Source organism: Leptonychotes weddellii, chromosome 1 (genome assembly GCF_054177405.1).
Source record: "Leptonychotes weddellii isolate Sample4059 chromosome 1, ASM5417740v2, whole genome shotgun sequence".
NCBI lineage: Eukaryota > Metazoa > Chordata > Mammalia > Carnivora > Phocidae > Leptonychotes > Leptonychotes weddellii.
Genome location: NC_138369.1, coordinates 42,235,741 through 42,263,483, shown reverse-complemented (window position 1 = coordinate 42,263,483; position 27,743 = coordinate 42,235,741). Strand labels below are relative to the sequence as shown.

The window sequence follows — 27,743 nt, the reverse complement described above, 5'->3', positions numbered from 1 at the left end:
GCTCTTGGCCCCTGGGATGTAATGTTTGTTTGCCTTGGTGCCTTGGGTGAGCCAGAGAGTAACATGTGATTTTGGGTGGGGGCTTTGGGTCATGCATGCCTGGTTGACCTGGAGACTGAGTTTAGTCGCATGCACAGTCAATCAATCAATCTTGCAGATATAATGGAGCCCCAGTAAATTTCTGAACACTGAGGCTTGTGTGAGCTTCCTTGGTTGACCATACTCTGTGTGTATTCTCACATATAAATGCCAGAAAAGTAATGCATCTTGACTCCATGGGGAAAGGACAATGAAAGCTCCAAGTCTGGGTCCTTCTCCTGGACTCTGTCTTAAGTACCTCTTCCCTTGGCTGACTTTAATCTGAACCCTTTCCCTTTGATAAACTTTCAGTATAACAGTTTTCAGTGAGTCTTTCCAGCAAAGTATCAAATCCAAGTGTGGTTTTGGGAACCCTCTAAGTTTGCAGTTGGTATCATAACTAGGACAATTTTGAGGACTGCTCCCTTTCGACTTTGTAGCTGACCTAAACTCATCACACATATAAACTTCTTTTGACTTCCTGCATAAGGTTATGAATATAATATATATGGACACAGAGATCTCTTCCTAAAGCTCTCAAAATTAATTGGCTTTGTGCATTGGAGAAATTGTCCTTTACTTCATAGTACAGATAAATGATCAAGAATAAAATCAACTGAATTTGAGTAAAACAGCTCTGTAAAATGAACCAAACTACTTTGTTTTTCCCCATCTGGGGACACAGAAGTCAGTGAGCTTGTAGGCAAGAACTGCAGTCCAAGTCACTAGAATTTTCTTAAGGGTGGAGAACCAATTCATCACCAGATCTTGTTGCTTTTACCTCTGACATGTTTATCCCTTCCATTTCTCTCTGCCTCTACTTCCCCCTATGTAGTCAAAGCCAACATTATCACCTCAACTAATAAGTATCTCCAAACTGAATTCTGGATGTTTACATACAGCCATTTCTCTACACAGCTGCTGGAGTGATTTCTTCTAAAAATGTAAATCAGATCATGTTGTTCCTTATTTTGTCACCTCTTCAATGGCTTCCTGCTGCTTTTAGAACAAGGGTAAAATGTCTCATTTGTTCTACAAATATCTGTGGGACTTGACCCTTAACTTTCCAGACTCTCTTGAACCTGGTTCTCTTGCCTCTGGTCACACTGGCCTTTGCTCAGCCTTTCCTGTTTTCCATGCATCTGTAACAGGGCTTTGTACATGCCTTTGCCTAGGTGGTTTGCCTACCACTTTTGTTTGTTAATGCCCATACACCCTTCAATCAAACCTTTCTTAAGAAAGCTACTCTAGGTCTTCATGGATAAGTTTCATAGCTCCCTGTAATTCTTGTTCAGAGTGTTTTCACAGTTGCAGTTTCATTTCTGTTAGCTACTATTTTATAATCTGTGTCTCTAGTAGACGGAGTTCTTTGAGTTTGGGGGGATCCATGGTACTGCACTTTTCCCAAGAGCCCCTGATCATTTTGGTGTAGGTGGGCTTCAGACTGGACCCTGTTCAGAAAACACTTGGGCAGGATGCTGGCAGCTGTCCCTTTGGGACTAAATATTGGTTGGAATGAGTGACTGCAGAACAAATATCACCACTCACGATCATCATTCACATCCAGGAGGTGCTTGCAGATATTTTTCCCTAGTGGATTTGTCCTGAGCCTCTCATCAGAAAAGTGCCTTTGATGTCCAAACTATAGCATGGGTATGATAGTTGGCCAACTTGTTGCCATCTTGGGCTCCAGGAATGCAGAGTGTTGTAAGATACTGATCCCTTTAAACCTTGGGGCAGCTGTTTAAGGCTTTGGACAACCATGTCAGTCATGTCTAGCTACCAGGAGCATTGTCTGCGGGTCTAGGGCTCCCTTGAATGCTTCTTTTTTTTTTTTTTTAAAGATTTTATTTTTATTTATTTGAGAGAGAGACTGAGATAGAGCATGAGAGGGGGGAGGGTCAGAGGGAGAAGCAGACTCCCTGCCGAGCAGGGAGCCCGATGCGGGACTCGATCCTGGGACTCCAGGATCATGACCTGAGCCGAAGGCAGTCGCTTAACCAACTGAGCCACCCAGGCACCCTCCCTTGAATGCTTCTTAAACAGAGAAGGAACTGGTGACTTGTCTGACTATTTCTGGAGGTGAAGGGCACAATGAATGAGATCCAGCCCTTGCCATTCTTCCCTGGTGCATGGGCAATGAGGTTCTCTTCCAGCTGGATATAAGGTTTAGTATAGTGTGTGCCACTGCCATGATGGACAAAGAGTCCCATGAGCTCTAAGAAGACTTCACTCACGTTCTCAGAAAGCCAGGCCGCTGGGGAAAGCAGAGCAAGATGGCTGGGTGGGCCTCCTGGCAGGTCCACATCCAACTGATGACCCCATATGTTTGCATTCACATAAATAGTAGATACTTTTATCCGTTTGTGACTGAGGTACCCTTTTGGTGGCCACCGGTCTAGCTGCATGATAACTGCTCTAACAGCACATGCACATCAGCAAACTAAAACATCACCATTATGTAAAACACTTGAGTGAAAAAGCTTGCCCTGGATCCAAAATCCATTCACATTATCAGAAGACATTTTAATACTACTTTTTTGGATAAAGGAGGAGCTACTGGACTCTTAAAATATATATCCAAATGCTACACATTTTTGAATTATTGTAAAAAAATGCTGTTAAACTTTATATCATCTACGTACACAAAGTTTTTCATTTATGTTCTCTATCAAGAATTTAAAGAGATCATCATCAAACAGTCTCGACCAGGAATTGTTTGTACCCATTTCATGCGTATAAGGGGATAGGAAATACCTGTTCATGGAAGTAAGTCCAAATTATTATGAAAAAAAATTGAAAATACTAGGTTTTGAAGTTAGACACAAATTCAGTCTCTTCTATAAAACTTCTAGTTATTTGGTACTATCCTTATAAATAACATGTGATTTTTGTCCAGCAAGTCTTAACATAGATTCCCCCCCACCTCAAATCCTCTCCAGTTTACCAAGTATGCCTTACCAGTATTATCGTTTTTGACATGTGCCAAGACATGAAAAAACACTGTTCTAATGGATAGATGGAATACATAAACAGTCTATTAATAGTCTTGCTATTTAGTGTGCTGATCAATAGGACCCAGCAGGGATGATGAAGGGGCTAGATATTGGCTGTGAGGAACAAGGAGTATTTATTTTAGAGATAAGAGAATGTAAAATGACAGTTCAGTTTTCTTAACAACAGATTATTGATTGTCATTTCTGCAAATGAATTCTCTATAGGGTCTCAAGACAAAGAACTTGGTATAAATTAAGTAAGAAACTGCATGATCTTGGTCAACTATGAAACTTCTCTAAGCCTCAGTTTGTGCAGGGGTCAAATGCAGATTATAGGATCCATCCCAAGGTCCATTGTCACACATAAATGAATCATCTTTAAAAATACTTAGAATATGTACCTAGTAAGCATCTGAAGATGGAAAGAATTGGGCCATGTGGTAGTGAGTTCCTATCACTAGAGGTATTCGAGCATATTACACATGATCACATTTTTTAAATGGCATAGTGACAATTAGACCTTTAGTTAAATGACTTTAAGTTTCCTTCCCTATTGCTCAGACTCCCAGACTGGAAGAAGCAGAACCAACTCTAGAATTAACACTATAGCCCATGTTGTGGGCCATCCAACAGAGAAGTCTTGACATGAGATCTTTCAATGGCCCCTCATAAGGATCTCTCGGGTAAGAACATTGACAAGGACCCTTATCCTTCTCAGGAAAGAACTTCCAGTAGCATGCGTCAGACTCCCCTAGAGGGCTTGTTAAAGCATACATTGACAGACCCCCAATCCCAGAGTTTCTGATTCAGCACGTCAGGGGTGGGGATGGGGGTGCCAGAATCTATATGTTCAGTAAATTCTCAAGTGATGCTGATCCTGCTAGTTCTGGGACCAAAGTTGAGAATCTCTGCAGTAGATCAAGGGTTCTCAGCCCTGGCTGCCATTAGACTCACCTGGGGAGATATTTGGACCACAGCTGCCTACACCCCATCCTGATATAATTCCACAGAGTGCTGGGTGGTGAGGCCAGGCACAGGTGTGGGTTAAAGGCACTCCAGGTAACTCCAATGGGCAGTCAGTGCCAAGAAGCACAGAGTCAGAGTGTCTTTATTTCAGTCGGTGAGCACAGGGCCCCTTTCACTAGACTTCAGTGTTGGATTAGTATGTGCACTGTTTTTGTTATTACTTTCTCTTTTGAATTTTTTTTTTCTTTTCCAATTATGCTGGCATCCTGGTATAGTTAACAACAGAGTTGGCATGAACCAGGCCCAGAATGCCAACCAGCTATCAGCTGCTGTTCTCCCAGCAGTGTAACACTTGCCTAGGTACACAGCAACCTAGGCAGCTGCCTACAGCTGGGGCTGAATTTTTTTTTGAAATGTCATAGTGACATTTGAAAAACAAGTGTTTTGTACTCTGAGGCTGTACCAACCATAAGTCACACCCCTTCCTCCTAATTATTCAAGAGCCAACTCACTGTTAGCAATTAGATGAAAATCTGCAGTCTGTAATTAAGATCAGTATATATGACAGGGCAAATGGGGCCTGAATATTTTACTATTTATCATTTTATTACTTTAGGTGCTTTCAACCATTGTACTTGCAAGAATAACCTAAAATGTTTTGACTCACAAGTGAGATGATAACTTGCCATATTTTTATGTCTTCTCCTCAGAGAGACTGAAACACCTTCACGTAGCAATAGTCAATAGAATCCTGCCAGGTTTTCATGTTCACTAATGATACAGTGACTGTATGAGGTTAGCTTAAAATGCTTGCATCTCGTCGACTCACATCTTCTATAGGGGTTAGGTTTTAAAGTCGGCAAGCCTGGTAAAAGTTGGGCATGGTCAAAATTTTCCTGCCTAGTCCCTTGAATCCATGTTACCCAGGGTGTGGTCCAAAGGCCGTCAGCATGGTCATCATCCAGGAGCTTGTTAGAAACTCAGAGTCTAAGAAACCTTTAGAGTCCACACCAGCATTTTAATGAGATCCTGGGATGATCACATGGACATTAAAATTTGAGAAGCACTGCCATAAATTATTCATTAATTGTGAAGGCCTGGAACTGCAGAAGCTGAAAAGTCCAGAATTACTTATTTGGATTCTCTCTGCATTTTTGCTGAGGTTTCACTTTTCACTAGGAGGGGACGCCCGCCTCTAGACTGAACAAGAAAAGCAAGGAGAGCGATTTTTCTTTCCTTCTCTTCTTCCTCTCCTTTGACCTTTTTCTTCTATAGAATCCATGTAATGTTACTTGAAAATACATGCATTGCAACTTTCATTGTATCTTATGCATTAGCTCAAAATTGGATTGTTCATCTAGCATGCACCAGGAACCATGCTAGCTACTGAAGCTATTACAGCAAGGAGGAAAAAAACAGCTCCCATCTTAATAGGCCTTAGTGTTTGAAACTGTCCACTTAGAGATATGATTAGCAGGTCTCATTACATGAATAATGCATAAATGTGTTCTGTTCAACTCAGTGTTTGGTTTCCAAAAAATTTTAGTGAAGAACCTCTCCTGTTAACTGACCATCCACTCTTGAGGCTGAGAGGGCATCTTCTGAGTGAGGCACCTACCACCAGTTTAATTAGACTCCTCCTACAACTCATCTAAAGGCCAGGAGACATGGCTTGACATAAGGCAACCACACGTCTGAGCTTCCAGACCCAGGCCTCCAGTGGCCAAGGAGAATCAAGGGCGTTGAGAACAAAAGCATCTTCTGGGAAAGGCTGGGCAGCATGCTAGCAAAGGTCCCATCTGTCGTGCTGCCAAAGCCTCTCAGTATTGCAGTCCTGAGCACGTCTTGGGCTGCTGTCAGCACCAATCCCACGTCCTCTCTCAGAGGTCCCCAAACAGTCTAATAACTTCATGCTCCTGCTCCCTGGAGGAAAGGAGAAAATGCTCCGTTTTCCCTGCCCTCTTGGGAATTTATCAATTGCACTTTCTGGCTGCTTGCCTTCTGTTGTGAACATCTTTCTTGGAGGAGAATGCTTTTTTCACTTCTGAAGGGTTGGAAGGAGTCACCTATGAGATGAGAGCTGATCACCTAATCCTGTGATCTGAATTTCTTCCCGACATCTTTTTAAATTTTTTTTATTATTTATTTATTTATTTATTTTTAAAGATTTCATTTATTTATTCATGAGAGACAGAGAAGCAGAGGGAGAAGCAGGCTCCCAAGGAGCAGGGAGCCCGATGCGGGACCCGATCCCAGGACGCCGGGATCATGACCTGAGCCGAAGGCAGACGCTTTAACCATCTGAGCCACCCAGGTGCCCTCTTCCCGACATCTTAAAGCTACTTACATTCATGCTACGTTTGCCGTCCTTAAAACGCCACAAGGCATTGCTCAGTGTTCTCTTTCCCCAACAATGGCTGGCAGATGTTTGGGGTTTGATGTCTTTACATGCCTTTCGTCAGTACAGAAGCTGTACCTCTTGTTGGCTGTTCTTCCCATACAATGGTTGCTGTGTATTGATTTATCATGTTTAATGAGAAATTGCCACTTGCCTCCAAATAAAAGGAACAAAGCACATATTACAGGATATTTATGTCTAAATCTATTTACTATTTATGAAGAATCTAAAAGCTTAGCAGTCTCCTTCAAATACGAACAGTAAAGCTTGAAAAAACTACAGCTGTTTAAAATTTCAGATCATTAGTTGAACGCCGGATCTAGATTTGAACATTCTCTTTGAGTACCTCTTTTAAAACAAAGCTGTTGAAGACAATGCTGTTAGGTCTTTTTCCCACTACAATGCAAGCTGAGGACCTGATGTTATTCCCAGGAGAACTGCTGACTTGGAGAGGCTGGGGTTCCAGTTTCTAGCCTCCTAGCCCTCCCAGCTATCATTGAGCCCACCGTGAGATGGGCTGTGGGGGAAGCTTCCTGCCTTGAGTTGAGGGAGATTCACACAGTGGCTGGGATGTGCTCTTGCTGAAGCCAGGTCATTCCCCCATGTGAACGCTTCAAGAAGAGTCTCCAGGAGGTTCCAAGATAGGTCTGATCTTGCGAAAGTCCTAAATGATTGTGTTAAAGTCTGGATATGGAGGAATACTAATTACTGAATGTTGGCCATAGATCAGACCACAACCTGGGACCTTGGCTTGTGTCATCTTACCCAACCTCAAAAGAGCCTCCTTAATAAGGGTACTCAAATCCCCCCGTTGCCAGACACGGCAGCTGGGGTGGGAAGATGCTTTTGTCAAAGTAACACTATGTCTAATTCTGAAGTCCTTGACTCTGACCCTAAGGCTGGCTTTTTCTGTCAGAGATGCATTGTTTGCTTCCTCTGGGATTAGATAACTTCTCACAGGCAATCAAGTTATTCCTCTTAAGAGAAATCCATCTTTGAAACTATGAAGTTTGTTAGAAGCTTGGAGCTGCACTAGATTCAAGATGGCCATGGCAATCTTGCGAAGAAAGCTCAGAATATATTCCTTTCTAATCCTTCCCAGTGACATAATGCACCAAGAGTCAAAACAGGGAATAGAAAAGAAAGTTGAAGAACAGACGAAATTGTACAATTAGGCCAGTGTTTATTCACCACCTGAGGCACAATTCTGAATTAGATCATTTGAAAACCATCTTTTGTTTTAGAACATGTTTATTGTAGAATACTTAGGAAGTGGGTAGATCTTTTTTTCCTGCTAATTAAAGAGCTGCTCTGAACACATACCCATTGGTTTGAATTTTTGACCATATAGAGACTTGTAGGGAGAATACTTCCATTTTTTTCCACTGTTGCCAAGTGTCCAGAAATCTTGCTGTAGAAATGGCCTCTCTGAAGTTGACGTAACTATGTTCATGCTTAACACAATAGCATGGAATCTGAGATTAGACCTTTTTTTTTTTTTTGACATTGGAGCTTCTTAAGACTGGGTGGTCGGTTTTTTTGCAGATCCAGAAGTTTTCTTACCTGAAATAAAACTGAGTTTTGATATTTCAGGTCAGGGATTGGCTGCATTCCAGGGACCACCTGGTGAAATGGTTGCCTCAACTTTTGGATTGTTCTTATAGATTATCCTTTGGTATCTTTAACTTCAAGATTTTTGAACATACAGTTCATAAAGTCAGAGAAAACCTTCTGTTCCTAAGCTGAGAACTCAGAGTGTATATTGTATCTCACAGAACCCACTGCTGTAATGCTTCTGCAAGTTATCTCTTCTCTTCCTCAGTTTAAAAACCTCATATGGCCCCTTTCTCTCTAAGGGTACATTCCCACAGCCTTCAGAATAGAATTTGAGGATTGTCACAGTTCTAATATATTTTTCTGCCTTGCTTCATTTGCACACATCATATGCTTGTCCGGTGGTTTCCAACTGGGCGAATTTGCCCTCAGAGAACATTTGGCAATGTCTAGACATTTCTGATGGATGTGCACAACTGTAGGATGGAACTCCTGGCATCTAGTGGGTAGAGGTCAGGGATGCTGCTAACCATTCTACAGTGCACAGGACAGCCCCCTGCAACAAAGATTTATTCAGCTCCAAATGTCACTAGTGCCATGGTTGAGAAGCCTTGTGGTCTAGCTATGCAGGAGAATGGCTCTTCCTCAATGACCTATCACTGGAAGGCACTACATTGGTCAGAAGCAGGACCTCTGAGTCCAGATGACTAAGCATACATGCAAGTTCCTCTACCTGTCAGCTGTGTGCCTTTGGGGAAGTTACTTAAAATCTCTGTGCCTCACTTTCCTCATCTGTAATATGGGCTTAATGATGCATATACAATAAGGATACTATGATTAAATGAGTTAATACATGTTAAGTACTTGAAATAGTGGCTTGTGCATGGGAGGTACTCAATACCTGCTACCCAGCATCATCGCTGATATTGTTGCCATCATTTCACGTACTTGGACTTTGCTTAGGATGATCTGTCTGTGTGGAACACCCTCTCCCATGTTGGTTCATTGTTTAAGCCACAGTTAGAATGTCCCCTGGCCATCCATGAGAGCAAATGGCTACTTTTAGTCCTCAGCACATACTTCTAGTAATGCATCCATGAATCACGTCAGACAAAGAGTTGTTCTTCCTTCTCCTTTGGGTTGTGACCTCCAGGAAGAGCTGCAGTTAGTTCTAGCTCAGCGTTACATGTCCAGTCCCACACAATAGTAAATACTCCATAAATCATGTCTGCTGGTTTGGGGTCAGGCTCTATTGACAAGAAGACTAGTAGACAAACAGTAAACTCATCTTTCTTCTCAGACTTGGTTTAACCTCTTTTGTAAGCTTTGCAAGCTTATAAAAAAGAAGCCTGGATTTAAATGGGGCATATGCAGTGTCTTTATAACCCACTCAGCAGAAGCTAAAGTAAGTGCAAGACAGAATCCTCTTCCCTCCCAACAGACACAACACACTCCTCTCCAGCCATGCCAGCCTCCTGGCCTCGGGGAGATATACAGCTTACATTTTATCTGGTATTAATAATTCATTACTTCTTCTATGGCCATCTATCTTTATTTCCCATTCTAGCTTGAGCTGTTTACCTTTCCATAGATAAGGTGACCAGTGGCTACTCATTGTTGATGATCACCTACAGGTAGAAGGAAAGAGAGGTTTTTGTTGCTGTTGTTTTGTTTTTCAGACTGTGCTGTAAATCTGAATATTCTATAATGAGGGATTTGCCCTGCCCCCCGGCTTAAAAATGAACTTGTTAGTCTAAAGATATTTCAGCTCATTAAAGAGATATGGGTGTGTGTAAAATGGGGTTAGAATGGCTTCTAAACTACCTTGTCACTAAAAGCAAGGATGATGTTCTTCACCCCCACGAGCTGTAGGTTGTACATCTATAGATGAGGATGATGCCACCTACCTCAGTGTGATGCCTTGGGGATGAAACGAGATGCTGTATGTGCAAGCACATGGCAAAATAAAACTAAAAAATGTTATATATAAGAGATAGTTGATTATCATAGTTAATTGATGATGAAATTTTTAAAAATTCTGTGGATTTTTCCTTTTATCTTTTTCTGCACTTCTGGAACATTGACTCATTATACTGTTCTGCAGACAATATTTAGCAACCAATATAATCACTTGTAATTTTTTTTCTGTTAGACAATATATAGCTTGTCTGGAAAGTTCAGAAACAGAAAGAGGCAGTTTTTTATTTTTCCTCTCCCTTATGCAGCCATCTTACATCTACATGAATTCTAGAATGAGCATCCGAGAAGCTAGGAGAGGTCTCTCTTTAGCTGTAGTATACTAAATCAGTTGATGGAGCTGCTCTGGGGTTCAGTATGTTACACGGGCACTAGCTTTCTATGCTAGTTTTGCAGTAAAAGTTCTCTAGAATATAAATTGATAGCAGAGACTCCTTTAGATGATGCATAACATCACTAACTGTTCCTCATTCACATAAAACTTCTACTTTTTGGAAATGATAGACATCTTTTGTCTTTTGCTTGTATTTTTTCCTTACTCTCAAACATTTACAAAGCACCTGCCAGACACTGTTTCCAAGGACTAACCAATGCATAGGGCAAATCAAGTATCAATGCATGGGACAAATCAATCCTAGGACATGTCAATTTGACTCTGATGGGAAAGACCAATCATTTTTCAGCCAACACCAGAATTGCAAAGTTGGGTAATCACAAGTGAAAAGTGTCTGGAAGTGTGCTTTTTGGGATTGGGTGAAGGCCTGTGCTCACATCCTTGAATATTTAAGTTGACTTTTTCACTGTGGAGCAACACTGGTGTGACAAATGAATATGTACATTGCTTTCATTTGGGTGGTGATTAAGAAAATCATCCTCTCCACTAACTACAGGGTTCTACTATAAAACAGGTGATGACTTGCACCTTACCTGATTTTTAAGAATTATGTGCAGCTAGAGAACCAATAAATACAGAACAGTATAAAAGAATGGGGAACCTTCCCACCCGAGAGAAAACCATTTATGGAAATTTTGTTGTTGTTCTTCACAGTATTTATTGTATATTCCACAGTGTAAACCACTCTTTACTAGATGCTACACAAGAAATGGATTCCAATGCCTTCAGAGAGGGTCTTGAGACTATTTTCAATCAATGGAAAGTGCTAAGAACAAATGATAACACTTCTATAAAGGACATTCCTATCCTCCTTTTTACTTTCTCTAGGCTATGGCCCAGAGCACTATCCAGCAGAACTTTTAGTGATGATGGCAGTGTTTTGATCTTGCCATCCAATATGGTAGTCATTAGCTAGGTGTGCCCACTGAGCAGTTGGAAGGTGGCTATAAGAACAAAATAATTTTATTTAATTCTAATTAGTATAAATAGCTCTGTGTGGCTAGTGGCTACCATATGAACCAATCGGCTACTGCTTAGTTGGTGATATTCATAAGAAGAGTAACAAGTAATTATGGAGCATTATATTATATACCAAGCATTGTGTTAAGCATATTATGTACACTAATCCTAATCACAACCTGATGAGGTAGTTACTAATATTACACCCTTTTTGTAGATGAGAAATCAATACACAGAGAGTAAGCAAGGCACCCACATTGCAATCTAGAGCAGGGCAAAGTTGGATTTAGAAGTAAGTGTTCGGCACCCTCAGTTTTAACCTGTGCACCAGGCTGCCTCTCTATAAGATCCCATTGAATTCGTTAACAGCAGTGGTAATTGAAACAACGGTTATCCTGACCTTTTTTGTTACCTGGTTGGGTAGAAAAGCATCAATGAACATTTAAAAATATTTCATCTCTTTGAGAACTTCTGGGCTAATTAAATTCAGAGGTGGCCTACTGAGTAGCTTAGAATTGTTGCATAAAGATGTATCACCCCCCCGTGCCTACAGAAGGCCATGACCTGTGGCCTGTGCAGGAACAAGAAACACTAACCCAGCTTCTTATCTGGGGTTGTCATGGAGATTCAGCCTTAAACAAAGATGGTGCTATGTTTTCTGGCTCCAGTAATAGAGCTCAGCAATTAGCCTCATCTTTATTTAGCTTGCAACACCAGTCTGGAAGACTCTCTTGAAAGGAGACCCTGAAATAGCTTCTCACAGTGCTAGCACACAGCTAGAAATGATTTCCTGGGAACATGGTCGATGCCATGTGTGTGATAAACCTGAATATTTTTTAAAAAAAAATCATTTTAATATCCTGAAAAACACTCTGATGTATAAATGACCACAATCACATCAAAACTATATTGTATGTGTTGATTATCAGGCAGGGTTTAAAGAAAAAAAAAAAAGTTTCCAAACCTGGCTGTGTATCAGCACCCTTGGGAACTTTGTGACATTTTGATGAGCACCAGGGTAGGAAAAAAAAGATATAAATTAGACTGAAGTATAAACTGAAGTGCATTTCAAAAGATTTCTTTTTGGCAGATTTTCTGCCATAAACAGAATTTTAAAATTGATCCTTGGTATTTCCTTAAATATCTGAGTACTAACAGTAATATTTTAATGTAACATTGCCATGGTAGTGACCGTGTTGAATGTATTTATGGAAAGGAAATATGTGCTGTGTTATGAAATTCAATGGAAGCAAAGTGCGTTTAAATGTGGCTTCCCAGGTCTCTCTCTTGATAGCACAGTGAGCTTTTGGCTTTAAGACACCGTTGCTCCAGAAATGATCAATACTAAACAGGTGAAAGACAAGACGAGATGTATTGATATTTCAATCTGAAAATCCTGCAAGTCTTTCCAGACAAAAATCAGATACAGATGGATTACTTGACACTCTCAAACTTTATTATGTGTGGTACAGAAATAGAAAGGGTACAAGAGATCACATGGAAAAGGATCAGATTGGAATCTCCAAATTCTTTCCTAGAGGAAACACAAATAGAAAAATTCAGTTAATGTTAGGTGACCTAATAACAACACTGATGGCTAACATTTGAATAACTATTGTGCCAAACTCTGTTTTTTTTTTTTTTTTCTTTCCTTTTTTTAAGTAGGGGCTTGGTCTCATAACCCTGAGATCAAGACCTGAGCTGAGATCAAGAGTCGGATACTTAACCGACTGAGCTAGGCAGGTGTCCCCAAATTCTCTTGTAAGTGCTTTACTTTTATGTAGTTTTCACAACTATGAAAACTATGAGGTTATATTTTACAGATGAAGAAACTGAGGCACAGAGAGATAACCTTTTCTAAAGGGTCAGCATTTTGTCCACTTGGCAGAAATGGTGGGGTCTCACATGCTGATCCTATTTCGCTTTCTTTTACTTTGTAGGGGAGTCAAGTAAGATACCTGCCACTTTACCCAGGATGGACAGAGAACCCAATACCCAGGGAGGGACTGGCTTTGAAAGGGTCCCATCAAAGTAGATCACTGTAGGGATCTCTTTCCTCATTTGCTGGTATTGATGTCTTTCCTAAACCCTAGACAGGTTTCTAATGGGCTTAAGGTCTGAAGACTCCTTTAGTGTCATTTCTCCTGATTTTGGGAATATTGAGAGGAGAGGGACATTGCTGGTATGTGAGGAGGACCACCTAGGGCTAAGCTTGTCCTGGAAATTGGATTCATTATATTCCTTGGTGGGCTGGGTAGCAAAGCTTGCTCAGAATGCAAAACAATACTTGCCTTGGACAATGGCCTGACTGTATGCCCGTGCAGATGGCCACTTGTGGTTGCACTTTTCACCTGAATAGAAACAACAGCTAAAGTCTCAGTCTGGACTTTGGCAAACTACCACAAATTAAAATGCAAATAAAATTTGTAAACATGACCAAAATGAGGAAAAGAGAAATTAAGTTCCTATAACAAAAATCTAAATTTTTCATGCTAACTCTGGGAGGCCAGCTTAATCAAATTTTCAGCTAACACAGATGATAATGACTCTGGTGGCCAGTTTCTTTATAGAGCTTCACTCTGGCAAAAGCAGAGAGAGAAGGAAGAGGTGATGAAACTATGGTGGGAATTAGCTTTCTGCATGTTTGTGCCAGGGAAGTGCCATTTTTTAATGCGAGCAAATCCTTTTCTGAGCTTAATTTCATTTGCTGAGGTTCTCATGCCACCGAATGCGGAGGTGGAGTCTTGCTTGCAGCCATCAATATCTGATGACTTGGGATTTTAACTCTGAACAGGCTGCACTCAGCCCGGAGTGACCAGTAGGCCTTGAGTGTGTTATTCAGTGGATTTCAATGAGTTCTCAAGAGTTAAACATTTTTCAACTCTGGAAAACCATGTTCTTGGAGGTAACCGCTACAGTCTTTAATTTTTCAGACCACAAAAAGAATCTAAGAATAGGTGAAAGAGTACCAAATTGTCTTATCATTTGCAGTACCATCCAGGAAGAAAAAACGAAAGAGGGCTTCAAAACGTCTCTGAACTCCGATTATGCTTTCTGCCTTGAAGCCCTCGAGGGCTTCTAGAATCAACCGATGAGAGCAACAAATGTTGATGAGATAGATTATGTAGACTGAAATGTTGTGTTCCATCTTATTTAATTTCAGAAAAGTTGATTAAACAGGACTCTGGGCAGAAGCCCCTGTTCAGACATGCCCTGTGCCCCTGGGCACTCGTGTGTCACTAGGAAGTTGCTGCACTGCTCTGAGCCTCAGTTTCTCCATGTGTTAAGTGGGGACAATAAGTCCTGTGTCAGTGGATGGTTGAGCACTTTGTAAGTCTGTAGCAATAGGGATAATATGGTACAATTATTATCCTCATCATGTGATATTATTATTAATTATTAAATTGCTATAAAGCACCATGTGAGGCCCTTTGAAGACAGAGATAAATCGGCCCAGCCCTTCAAGGAAGTTCTATATTTGATATAAGCTTGATAAATACTAAACTTCAAAGTATCAACAAAGATCTCTGAGGGGTTTTGTTAATTGATTTTGTTGTAGTATCCTGGCCTCGAAAGGAAACAAAGATTAAGGGATTCTGTTCCACTCAGTAATTATTCTGTCACTCAAGACACACCCCAGAATGATTATTTGTACTTAAAATGCTCTTCAGCTTGCCAGCCAATGTGGAGTTACCTGTCGAAGTTAATCATATGGAGTGGTTCATGTATCAGGCGGTATGAGCCTATCTGTCCCACAGCAGCCTTGCTGAGTAACTGATAGTCTTCCCTGTCAATTTCACCAAGCTGAAAGACTATTACTGACCCATCAAAAGACCAAAGTGACCCATCTTGGAAACAGCTTGTTGTACCTAGAGAAAGGGTTGCCTGACTTCATTGGCAATCTAGATGCCATTCCTTCCAACTTTGATGGTTTATGGAAACAAAAAATGTAACCACAAAAAGGAAGAGAAAGCAAAGCCAATTAGAATAAAACAGAAAGATGAGCAGGGACTAACAATGCGATGTCATGTATGCACAGCCTTTGTAAAGGAAGGCTTTTGTTGACAGGATTCCATGCCACCTTCATGGTGTCCTCTGGAGAAAAGCATGCTCCCATCTTCTACCAGGGGAAACTGAAGATCACATAGGATAGGACTTACCCAGGATCCCAGAAGACCAGGAGGTGATAAAGCTTATGCTACCTCAAATATTGAAGCAGAAACTTAGTGCAATTTTCCTTATTCTTGGCCAGAGAAAAGAAACAGCACACTCAAGGTCAAAACTAATTCTTGGACCAACACTTACGGGAAGTGGGGTTGCTGATTCATATCGTGTTCTTCTATGTGTTTGGGTCAGCTCAGCAAGAAGAGGCTGTGGACACATTTCCTCAATCCTCTTAGTGCAAGCTGGGGTCCTTGGAGGTTACTCTGAAAAAGGGCAGAGATATAAGGGCATTCAAAACTAATCTTAAACTTGAAAAGAAAAAAATAATGAGAATATTCATGTGGATCATAAAGAGAAATAATGATTACCTTTGATTCCTAGAGAAAGTTAATTTAAAATGCATCCAAGTTCCATTGTACAGCCAAAAAAACCCAAAAAACAAAAAAACAAAAAACTCTGCGAAGCTGAGACATGTCTTTAGGAGGCAGAAATAAGAGTCACCATCACTTGCGTTCTGAGAGGATGCTCATTCACAGTAATTGGGAAGAAAAAAGATTGTAGAGATTAACTGACTTTGGTTTAGGATACACACTGTTTTCTTTTTAAGTGCAAATGACTAGGGGCCTAAAAGACAAAATCTGTCGTAGATGCCAGTTTCTAAAAAAAAAAAAAAGTACTTAATAATCAGAAAACTACCAAATTGATTTTGTTTTTACCAAATTAGAAGCTCTGACCATTTAAATCAAGTGTGCACAGGATCCATTACCAGTGGTAATTTTGAAGTTCACATGCCCTTTGAAAGACAAAATAGATATCCGTAGGCCATAAAAGGAAAGAAATAGGCATAAAACTGTCGGTTTTATACACAGGGTTAGCTCATCAAGAGAGACCTTGGTTAATTACCTATGTGCAGATGCAGCATTGACCGTCAGTTTTAAGAGTTTTAGGTAAGAACCACAACATAGTTTTAAAACCTGTAACACCACAGTCAAAACATTGTCTTTTCAAGGAAGTCTGTAATTTTTAGAGGTTTTATCTCGAAGAATATAACTCCACTTGCTCGGTTGGCAGATGCAGTATTTTGTTATTAATAAATACTTATTATTTAAGGTGTACATACTGTGTTCTAGGTAAGGTTAGGAGGCTTTGGTATGTGAGGTATTACATATACTCCAATCATTCCATGTGCATTTTCTGAGAACCTAGTGTTTGTCACACCCTGTGCTAAAGGCACAAAGATAAAGCTGACTCGGTCCCTCTACACACAGGCCGCTTTCCTGCGTGTCATTCCCTGCAACCATGTGCATCCAAACACAGTACTTGAGCCTCACAGAACTGCTTTCTAATCCCAGCATATACCATATTCTTTTGTACTTCTGGCTCTTTGTACATACTTATTTTCTGCCTTGTGTGTCTTTCCTTTATGCTTGCCTGGAGTCCTCCATCTTTTAAGACTAGCTCAAACAAAACCTGTTGGGTGAGGCTGTCCCCCTGTAGCTTGCTAGCACTTGGTACAGACCTCTCCTAAGACCTACTCTTGTCACTTTGAATTCAAATTGCTTTCCTTTGAGTCTTCCTTAAGATCTGGGCTCCCTGTGGGTATTGTTCACTTCTGTCCCCAATTCCCAGTCAGTTCAGGGCTGGCCTAGAGGAGTGGTGCTTGACAAACATGTCTTTGATGGACCCAACTGAAGAATACTCTAAGAGTTCATCAATCCTGGCCAGATGCTGTGGTGCCGTGATAAAATGTAAAAATTAATTGTCATAGCTTTGGGGCATGATGCATATGTTTCTTTTATGCTAAGAAAGAGTACACTTTCATCCTGTTTTTTAAGTGGAACTGAAGTTGTAGAACCAAGTTGGCAAATACTGTTTTTTTGAGGATGCTGAGATATCAAACCCCAGTGAGAGAAATAATGGTGTTTCACAGAGCTCTTAGGTAGAAAGAAATAGGCCAACAAGATTTATAGCTGCATTTATTTCTAAGGTGATTCTATATCAAAGGTCAGGTAACATATATTCTGTGCTATGCTATACTTACAGAGTGTTTTAAGATGGATTTTAAAGATTTTTTTATTTTTATTTATTTGACAGAGAGACACAGCGAGAGAGGGAACACAAGCAGGGGGAGTGGTAGAGGGAGAAGCAGGCTCCCTGCAGAGTGGGGAGCCCGACGCGGGACTTGATCCTAGGACCCCGGGATCATGACCTGAGCCAAAGGCAGTCGCTTAACCGACTGAGCCACCCAGGCGCCCTCAAGATGGATTTTAAATTGACAGAGTCTCCAGTTAGCACAAAGATATCACATTGAATGTTAAGGAAGAGGGAGAGTCTTAATATGATACCAAAACATGGCTTACACAGTTCCGCAAAGCTTTAAAATGTAAGATAACCCCATTATAGTAATTATGAGACGAGATTATTGATTTTTTTTACAATACCATTTAATAAATTAGTGAAATGTCAATAATATAACCAGTGTGCTTGCTAGGAAGAACATAGCTTGTAAAAACCAGACTCAGGGCTATTATTTGTGAGGCTGAATTGAACTGTTCAAGTTTTAAAATGAGAACACCACCCTGTGGTGTGAAAATTTACCTCCTAACAAAACAACCTGTTTCCTGACCTGGTAATGACGCCAGATTGATTGTGTTTTTGTTGCTTAATTGCATTTTAAAACAATTGTCATTAGATTGATAACCCTCTGCAGAGTTTTAAAATCTACAAACATCCAGACGAGAGATGGCAGGCAGTGCTGATTCAGCTGATGTCTGGCCTGTGGTGTCTGTGAGACAGGGCTGTTCCGCAGAGGAAGGAGATGCAGTGCGTTTTCAAACCAGGTTAGGTGCTGTTCTGTCTGAATTTGAACTTGCCTCCTTCAACCCCTTCCAAGTAGGTGCTTGATCTGCCCTGTAGATTTCACCTTTATTGAAGTGTGCTGGCTGAAACTGAAGTCTTACTAGCCTCGGAGTACAGAAGTTTACTCGAACCTACAAATTATCCATTACTGTTTGGTCTGCCTAAACACAGCATAGAAATGGATTTGAACACACAACCTTACATGCCTTTCTTCCCTATTCTACTGAGCTTTCCTGTCTTATTGTAACTTGAACAAGGTAAATCACTACCCTCTTTGAGTACTTGGACCAACTTTCCAATTATTTTTTAAGTAGCAGTATAAGATCATTATCATTAATTTGTAAAGCCACCTTCACATTGGCAGAAAAGGAGAGCACCCAGTCAAAATCTTTGGAACAAGAAAATCCTAGCCAAAAGTTATTTTGAAATAGCACATCCTAAAAGTATTTTTTAACTGAAAAATTGACTTAGAACATTTTCATCTTGCATCCTTTAACCCAAAAGGCATCAACTTAGAATGGAACTAAAGAGAATTTTTAATGGATTGAGATTAAATCTATCATTTTTACCCAGGGAAAATCCCTTCTCTTTTATTCTCAGAGAGTCTCATGTTAAAGGACGATTCAAGTGATGAGCTGCAGTGTTTTGACAAGCCCTTGGAGTACAAAAACTTGAAATCTCACTGGAATACTGTTATATATTCACTGGGAGAAAAGAATGCCCTATTTAAAAACTAGGACAGATCATGTTGATATGGAAAAAGGAAATAAGTGCGTGAACAATATATCCCAAATTAAAGACTGAGTTGCAGGCACCTATCTAAAATCAACAGGAAATGTAATTACTCTGAAAGGACTCTTGTCCAGTCTTACAGTGCTAAATGGATTAAAAAAAAAAAAAGACACACAGCAATATTCTGATAAAAGTTCCATGCTAGCAACATAGAAAAGAGAAAGACTAGCCCATGTTAGGAAGCAGTATTCCCCCTCCTATGACAGGACTTCTCCACTCTCTCCTGGAATCTCTCTACAGATAGGTTTCTCTATTTTGTAAGTATGGTAGCAGGTTTAAGGGAAATCAAAAGGCAACCTTTTATTCACAGCCACCACATGATTTTAATAACTCTACGCCATGTTTAACACTGTCTGTTTTCCCAAAGTTGGGAATGCTTTGACTTTCAGCTGGATAGGGATGCTTGTCAATACAAGGGTTCTTTTCCACTGTTTTATACTACTGTGTAGGCTAAAGGAGGGAGGTAGTGATAATAATAATGAATAACAATAATAAAAATTCATACATAGCATATATCTTTTAGTGAGAGCCCCAAATAATAAACATCAGTGAAGAATCAATGATTATTCTTTTTTTTTAAAGTTTTTTTTTTTTATTTATTTGAGAGAGAGAGAGAGCATGAGAGGAGGGAGGTTCAGAGAGAGAAGCAGACTCCCTGCCGAGCAGGGAGCCCAATGCGGGACTCGATCCTGGGACTCCAGGATCATGACCTGAGCCGAAGGCAGTCGCTTAACCAACTAAGCCACCCAGGCACCCTCAATGATTATTCTTATATCTGCTCATTCCCATGCCCAATTCACACATCACACCATTTACCATTTCTCCTAAGCTATTTGTTTGAATACCTTTGGTATTTATTGGTAATTCCTGGGTTTGATTAATATTGAAACTCAATATAGATTCTTGAGGTCTTTCATTGAAGCTTTCCTTGCTCAGTGACATGACTGAAGTTGGTTCCGTGTTTCTCTAAGGCAGAACCATGAGCCACAGTTCATCTTCAACACACTATCAAGCCCATCCAGCAAAGCCTTTTCTAGTTCCTTGCTGCAAAGAAGGAACCAAGACTTTTTTGGGTTTGAGATAGTAAGGCCATTCATTGTTTTTTGAATGAATACATTTCTGGGAATGTATTTACTAAAAATAAACCAGAACAAACATTTTTGCTAGGTTTGTAAAATGTCCCCCTTTCTTCCCTATAAGTTTCCACACTGCCTTCTAAAACCACAGCAAGACAACATACATTTAAAAATAATCTCTCACCATCGGTAATTTAAAGTAGCCCAAATACCAGAGTGACCAGCACCAATTCCACCACTGTTGGCTACTTGCTCAGAAAAGACAAATGTACTCACACCCACATGCATGTTCTCCAGAAAAGAAACCAAGCATGTGACCCATAGCAGCTGTCTGCACTATGCTTAGCAAACAGATCATCTTTGAAAACATGTTTCATCATATAAGTAGATTTACAGGTAATCATGCACAGTTTTCATGGAAACACTTCTTTTCTCAGTAGAGACAAGAACATACAAATAAATAAAAAATAGATTGTTTCTTACCTTTAAGAAAGCAGGCAAAAGCTATACTGTTGGTGGGATAGTGTACCAAGTAACAGACTTTTGTACACTCTTTCTTACTGGTGGTATACAGTCTACAGGAAAAGTAAATATATAGGTATGTATAAAATAAATCACACAATATTCCTTTTATTCTTTTTTTTTCCCTTTTGAAGAAGAGGCTGCGATAGAGACCATAGACATTACGCTCACTCTTTCAGTGTGCTCAATAGCCTTTGGTAGACCAGTTCACCACAATTCAGGTACCTCTGAACATGGGAGTGCTGGTGCCTCTTGATTTAAGGCAGTCGGGTTTTAGTTGCTTGAGCTGTAGCAGTTGAGGGAACCAGCTCCCAGATAAGTTATCTATCTGGTCAGAGCTTTCTTTTCTTCCTTTTGCCATCCCTTTTTTTTTCCCTCAGCCTAGTCCAGCCATGCTGACCAGCCTGCATGGTTAGTCCAGCAGGATGAAACAAATAGCATAATGTTGAGAATGTTAGAGATCCAAACAAATGAAGAAGCAAAACAAAACAAAAACCATAACAAATTAACACAGCACAGGAGCGTTTTCCAGAATTTTCTAGGCATCATTACTTATGTAGGGCTTGGTGTCCATATCCATTTTCCAGCAGTATATATATATTTTTTAAATCAAATGCCTCCTTATATTGACAGTTCAACTATTTTATGTAATAATTACCTCTTTGAGAACAGCACAAATTTTCATGTATATGTTTTCCTTATAGTAGGTGAAAAAATGGTAGTAAAAAAAAATAAAAAAAAACCAGCATCAGAATACACACTTGTATTTAAAATACCTTATTTTAGATTTTCTATTTTAGGTACAAATTGTTGTTCTAAAATATGCTTCATCACACAGTGTACTCATTAGTGTATGCCTAGCCACTTTGTCAGAGTCAGTTAATCATATATTCCCACATCCAAGAAGGGGGAGTCCCAAGCTGTCCACCTGCCTGATATTTCTAGTTGCTACTGACCTTCCAGAGTCTAAACTATCTGCAACCCATGCAGGTACTTGAGGACTTTCTCTGCACTACCTGGGGACATTGGCTTAGAAAACGGATGGCAGTTTAGGACAAAGGTAGGTAAGGGCTGCTTATCACTATGCACTGCAATCCTTTACAAGGAGAGCATCTGACCAGAGGATAATTCGCAGAGCATCTTCTGTTTCTGATCAGTCCAGGGGAGGAAGGCAGCAGTTTTTATCCACCCATCTCAATAAAGCCATGCTGCCTCAGTTAATAGTATTCATCCAACTGGAAAAGGTTGGTTAGTTGCCTAGCGGCCATCGATAAGCCATGTTCCAAACACAACAGGTCCTCTTGTTTATTTAGCATCTACATGTTTGCCACAAACAAACATCTGCCACGTCAGCAATAGAAAGTGTGGGGAAACATGCTGAATTCAGGCTGCAGATGTGAGAACCAAAACTTGAGGTGCCCTTCTTTTTAGAAAGAAATGTTGAGAAGGCATCATCGTGGCCAGATCTAAAGCTATCCAAAGTAGGTCAGGCTCTTCTGATCCTCTAGCTATAGAAATCTTGTTTGTATACATAATTCAACAAGTAGCTGAACTAAACCCTTAGACCTCCTAATGTTTTTCAATCCCAATGCAGAAGCCAACTAGCACTCGCCCAACTCTGAATATCTAATGCCAGTAGTGTACAGATACGTTAAAATTTTAAGAAGATTTAGTTTTTATGCAATCCGCATGGAAGTTTTTCTTTTAAGCAATGGAATTTCAACTGAAGAAGCAACCTAAGAGGAAAACTGAGCTTCTTGGGGAAAACTCAGGCAGTGTTGGGGCAGTTTTAATTTCTGCCCGTAGTAAGCCAACAAGCAAATTCGTTTTTATGTAGACATGTAGTTGCAGTAGATGAGTAGAAGCGTGCATGCACCAGATGGCAAGCTGCAATGATGGAGCAGAGCTGTTAAAAATGAAAACACTCAAGATTGAAATGCACTGAAACTAAGTGTTAAGAGCAACAACGAATAAGGGGACATTGCTGTTTCATTATTTACTTTGTAGCTCATACTATAAACCCGACTTCCTCTCAGATACCCTCTCTCTGAGAATAGTGTACAGAATTTCCCCTTTGGAAAGACATGTTCCTTTTTCAAGTACATGGTATGTGCTTTTGTTTCTTCTTCACCAAACAGCTTAGTTTCAGCAAATAATTCCTTTGTCTTTGCTACCAAAGTTCGGGAATTTGAGAATATTTGAGCTATATTTGTTATTAAATAGAATATAGTAATATTCCCTCACATCAGGTAGTCTTATTGTTTATTTTCATGAATTTTTCATTACTGCTCTTTGCCTACATATATACATTTTTGCATTGCTCAAGACTGGTTTTCTGAATAAAATTACTATCTATGATACCACTATTTCCAGATTAGTGGCTCCTTTGGATCATTTGAAATAACTAATTGATTGATTGTATTTTTGTCTCATCTCAAATGTTTCATCCCTTTAAGTTGACTTTATCCCAGGTCAACATCACTGTGAAAACTTTGGGAGACATGTCCAATATGTGTCCTAGATAAAATCCTTGCCTATTAAGACACTAATTTCTAGAGATGAGCTTTCTGATACAGTATCTCACACAGATGGCTATTTAAATTGAAATTATTTAAATTATTTAAAATAAACAGTATTTTTCCTCAGTTAAGTAGCCATATTTCAAGTGCTGATTGGCCACATGTGACTAGAACATTTCTACCACTATAAGGTTCTACTGGGCAGATTTTGTGTGGATAAACTCTTGATTTTTTGGGGAGGACCTTTGGGAGCTTGGTCATCAGAAACACCAATGTTTGGAGGTACATGAATCTCCTCCTACGGTTAGGCAAATACCTATTCAAATTACTTATGGTATTTTAGGGAGTGTCTACACAAAATCAAAAGTACTAAAACAATTTTTAAATTGTTTTGGACTGTTTATAAGACAAGGACTATTTGATTTCATTTTTTTCCCCTGAAATGTTTATTTTTGCTCTGTGTAGACACCAAAACATCATTAACAAAACCCAACAAAACTTTTTCATGGGAAGGCACCAAATGAATTCCAAATGGAATAATTGTCATGATTGGCATAGATAATAAGTTATATAAATTTTTGAGTAAGTAAGATGAGGCCTCTACCTGGGCAGCCTTCTTTGAGCCCAAGTTACTCCTATCTTTGTAGACAACACAACAACAATAATACTTTTCCCAGCACATTTAACTAAAGAGTCTGCAGCACACATCATTACATGCTTTATATGCAACCTGAATCATCAGTTGAGGAAGCCAAAAGAGTAATTTCTGTTTTGGAATTATGACATGACACTTACATTCTTAGGAACAGAGCAGCGAAGAGAAGTAGGCGTGGATTTGGGAGTCAGACCTGGGTTTCAGTCCAACCTCCGCTGCTAACTAGATGTACGACTTTGGTAATGGTACTTAATCTCACTAAGCCTGGGTTTCTTCGGTAAAAAGAACAAATCTCCTACAGAGGTACCGTGAGGGGTAAGAGATCTTGCACACAAAGCATTTTGGATAATGCCTATTTCAAAGGGTAGCTGATGCAAGAATTACTGGTAGTATTAGTGTTACTATTAGTACTAGTGTCAGTATTAGTGTTAGTATTAGCATTTTACAACCACTATTGTATCCAAAACAGCTTCAGCAAGAATAGAACCTAATCATTAAACGTTAATAATAGTAGAAATGTTATTTGAAAGCTAATTATTTTTAAGTAGCAAAGTATTGAATTGTCCAAATTCAGAACTTCTAACGTGGTCATTTTTTTTTCAATACATACAGACTTTTGACCATATTTTCTTCTTATTGATTTTTGGGCATATCTAGTAAAATTGTGTGTGTGTGTGTGTTCAGATATAAATGTAAAACACTTAATGGAGTGTCTCTGGGATAAAAGTTTTATAAAATGCAAGTCTGGCAAGGGGTCCTATAATAAAACACTACAGAAGTATAAATGTGCAGGTATATTTATCAACACAAGTATGCATAAAAATAGATGCTTATGCATATATATTCATGGAAATATTTCTTTTTGGGCATCAGTTGCATCTACCGCCAGACAGCCTTTAACTGTACCATCACATCCACATAACCAATCATATTAAAATGTACTTTTCTGCCTTTTAAGGAATGAAAGGACAATAACAATTGATTATTATTTTCTAGATGCATAATGTTATGACACACTTATGACATAAATATTAGTGGCTCCATTTTAAATATGAAGATGCTGAGCTTTAGGATAGCTCAGTGATTCTCAAAGCCACACACCTGGGAAGTGGAGTGGTTGGGATTTGAACCCAGGTCTGTCTCAACCCGGAGCCTCTTCCGACATCACATCAAATACCACAGGATTCACTATCCACCTGCCCTCCTCTCAAATGACCATTTGCTCTGAAGACACAAGAACAGAGGCTATATCTATTTCTCCTTTCTCTTGGTGTGGTCTTTGTCCTTCCTCTTGCTTTGTCCCAGAGTCCCTTCTATTAAAAGGTCCAAGTGAACCCCACGATATTAACAAGCCTTTGTAACCCTGTCTACATATTCTCAACAAGTTTCACAATATTCACTCAGCCAACTGCTTAGAAATGGAGAGGAGCCAAGATCATGGATCTTTGCACAGTATTTGTCAGGAACAAACTCTCTTGCCTCCTGGTCTTCAAAGATCTCTCTCTTACTTGCAGAGTATAAAGGATTACCTCAGAGTCTTTAGAATAGGGATTCCTTTCTGCTTGGCGAGAAGACTTTGTCTATGACAAAATCAGTTCATAACTGAAAAAATGTCTTGAAGGATTTAATGAACAACCTGAATCCCCCTGTACTTTTTAAAACAGAAAGTATTATCAGCGCTCGAATTTGCCACAATTCTATTTGGAACTGGTCAACTCATTCCTAGAAAACAAATCCTGGAAGTTGTATTTTTAATCTAAAATGCACTCTTACCACCATATCATTAGTAAAATTGGCAAGGGGGAATTCTATGTGTTTAACCTCTAGTTAAACAGTCTTGTTTTCTTACAAACCAGTATGTGTATGTCCATCTTTTTGGAGTCATTTGCAGGTGTTACTAGAGGCTACCCAGGGGTTGCAGATATGCCATGTGGCATGTCAGATGTGACATTTCACCCTTAATTCCCTCCCTAATATTTTGTCTTTCACGGAATTAAACTGTGCTCCTGTGGCATGGTAGATGTTTTTCCCATGTGGGGATGTTACGACCATGGGAGTACTCAGCCTGTATACTTAGGTGTTTTCTTGTTTCTAGAAAGCTGCTTGGTTAAGAATCATAACCTTCTCTACATTCATTTTCCAGTGAAAACAAGTTTTGCTTTCTAAGTTATTAAATATTCCAGTTTTATTCCCCCTGCTACAGTTCAGTCAGGTGTTAAAGCTTCCCTACTGGGAACTGTTCCCCTAACATGAGGAGAGCAAGAAAGGTGGGTCACAACCCAACAGGTATGTTTCTGTTGATTGGAGGGTTTGGTACCAATGAATAAGAAGGAAGGGGGAGATTTCACACTTCAGAAGCGGAGTCTCTAAAAGCTTTTCTCCCCAGGGGGAGCAAAAGTGAAATGGGGGCAAGAATAAGACAAACTCTTAAGAGCAAAGGTTAGCATTCACCCAGGAACCCACTCCATTAAGACAAAAATGGATACCGTATTTCTCCAAAGAAAGGCAAACTCATACCACAGTTCCTAGAGCTTCCGGATGTAGGAGGGGAAGTTGAAAGGAAAGGAAAGTTACTTACTGTTTGGGTCTACGTTTTCACAGAGTTCTGTCTTTGCCTCACCGTTGGGTCTGTCACTGGGTTTGTGTGACAGCCGCGATGACATGGTGGCTGCCGTGACTACCGCCTTGAAGCTTCGCTTCCGCTTCTGGACATTGAGTTCAGGGTGGAAAATGATGATGTACACTTTCGGCATGTAAAGCATCCCCAGAGCCACTGACGCACTTAGGTTCATGGAGATTGTAAGTGTGGTAGTTTGTATGTAGAGCTAGGAGACACAACACACAAGACACTATTACAAATAAAATGACTGCAAAGGAAGTCTGAATACTTAACACATGACATCAAGAATGACTTTGGCTAGGAGAGAAAACATAGCCATCTCCAGGGCCATCTCATTAAAAAAAAAAAAGAAAGAAAAAGGAAAAAAGGAAGTCAGTATACCTTGGTACATTTATTGGAGAGTTTTGCCTATATTAATTGATCGAAAGCCTTTGGGTGAATCTGTGTGCATGGTTGCCCTGGAGAAGTCTCCTACACAGAAGTTCATAGTAGTAATCAGAGTTGAAGTACTTTCAATCAGAATGGCAGATGAATATGAAGACGTGAAAATCACAGAAATTTGTAATCTTGAGTAAGGGTGGTTATTTTTTATCCTCCATATATACACAAAATGATTAAAATACACGATTTCTTGCTACACAAAGACTGGGACCTTTGAAAGTTATGTTAATATATGTCCCTTTTGTATTATTATTTTTTTTAACTGTTCACCTTCACCATACCTACAAAGTAGTGAATTAAGTTGCCCTGAAAAGTCAGTCCTTCTTGCTTAGTTCTGATTTACAAAACACTGATGGCAAGGGCCCAAGATCTAGTGATGTTGGCTTGTTCAGTCTCTTTATGTTGACAAATTGCTAATAGGGTGCAAAACCATCCTGACACTATGTTATTTGTGGTGTGGATGGTGTCTCCATAACTCTCCTTGTCTCCTTTGGCTCCCGTGAAAAATCAGTAAACAACCATTCACCAGAGCCTCAGTTTGAAATACAATTCAGAAGTATCCAGGCAGCCAACAGTTCTGACGAAATACTTGTATGTTTAGAGAAAGACTGTTGGAATCACAGGTAGGAAAAAGACACCCATTACACGAACAAGTGAGCTCCTCCATCGTGTTTATGTAAGTGCCTCCTGTTTGTCAGCACTGCAGACACAACGATGCACCACAGACGCTTGTTCCCGCCTTCCTGGTGCTTGTGGCCTAGTCAGGGAGAGA

General features: G+C 39.9%; 1 protein-coding gene and 1 long non-coding RNA gene across 2 annotated transcripts in view; both read right to left on the bottom strand.

Annotated features, from left to right (window-relative positions):
* GRM7 (glutamate metabotropic receptor 7) overlaps positions 1 to 27,743 on the bottom strand; it is a 755,739-nt gene that overhangs the window by 17,897 nt on the left and 710,099 nt on the right. Inside the window, exons 7-8 of the mRNA XM_081820434.1 lie at positions 26,489 to 26,735; positions 20,698 to 20,789 (exon numbers count right to left, since the gene is read on the bottom strand). Coding sequence (XP_081676560.1) covers positions 20,719 to 20,789; positions 26,489 to 26,735 — 318 coding nt within the window. The 3' untranslated portion in view covers positions 20,698 to 20,718. The remainder of the gene's footprint in view (positions 1 to 20,697; positions 20,790 to 26,488; positions 26,736 to 27,743) is intronic.
* On the bottom strand, positions 13,337 to 16,637 carry LOC145717070 (uncharacterized). Its single transcript, XR_014140073.1, has 3 exons — positions 15,856 to 16,637; positions 15,629 to 15,750; positions 13,337 to 13,674 (listed from the first exon to the last, which is right to left on the bottom strand). It is a non-coding gene; the product is annotated as an uncharacterized LOC145717070 (long non-coding RNA).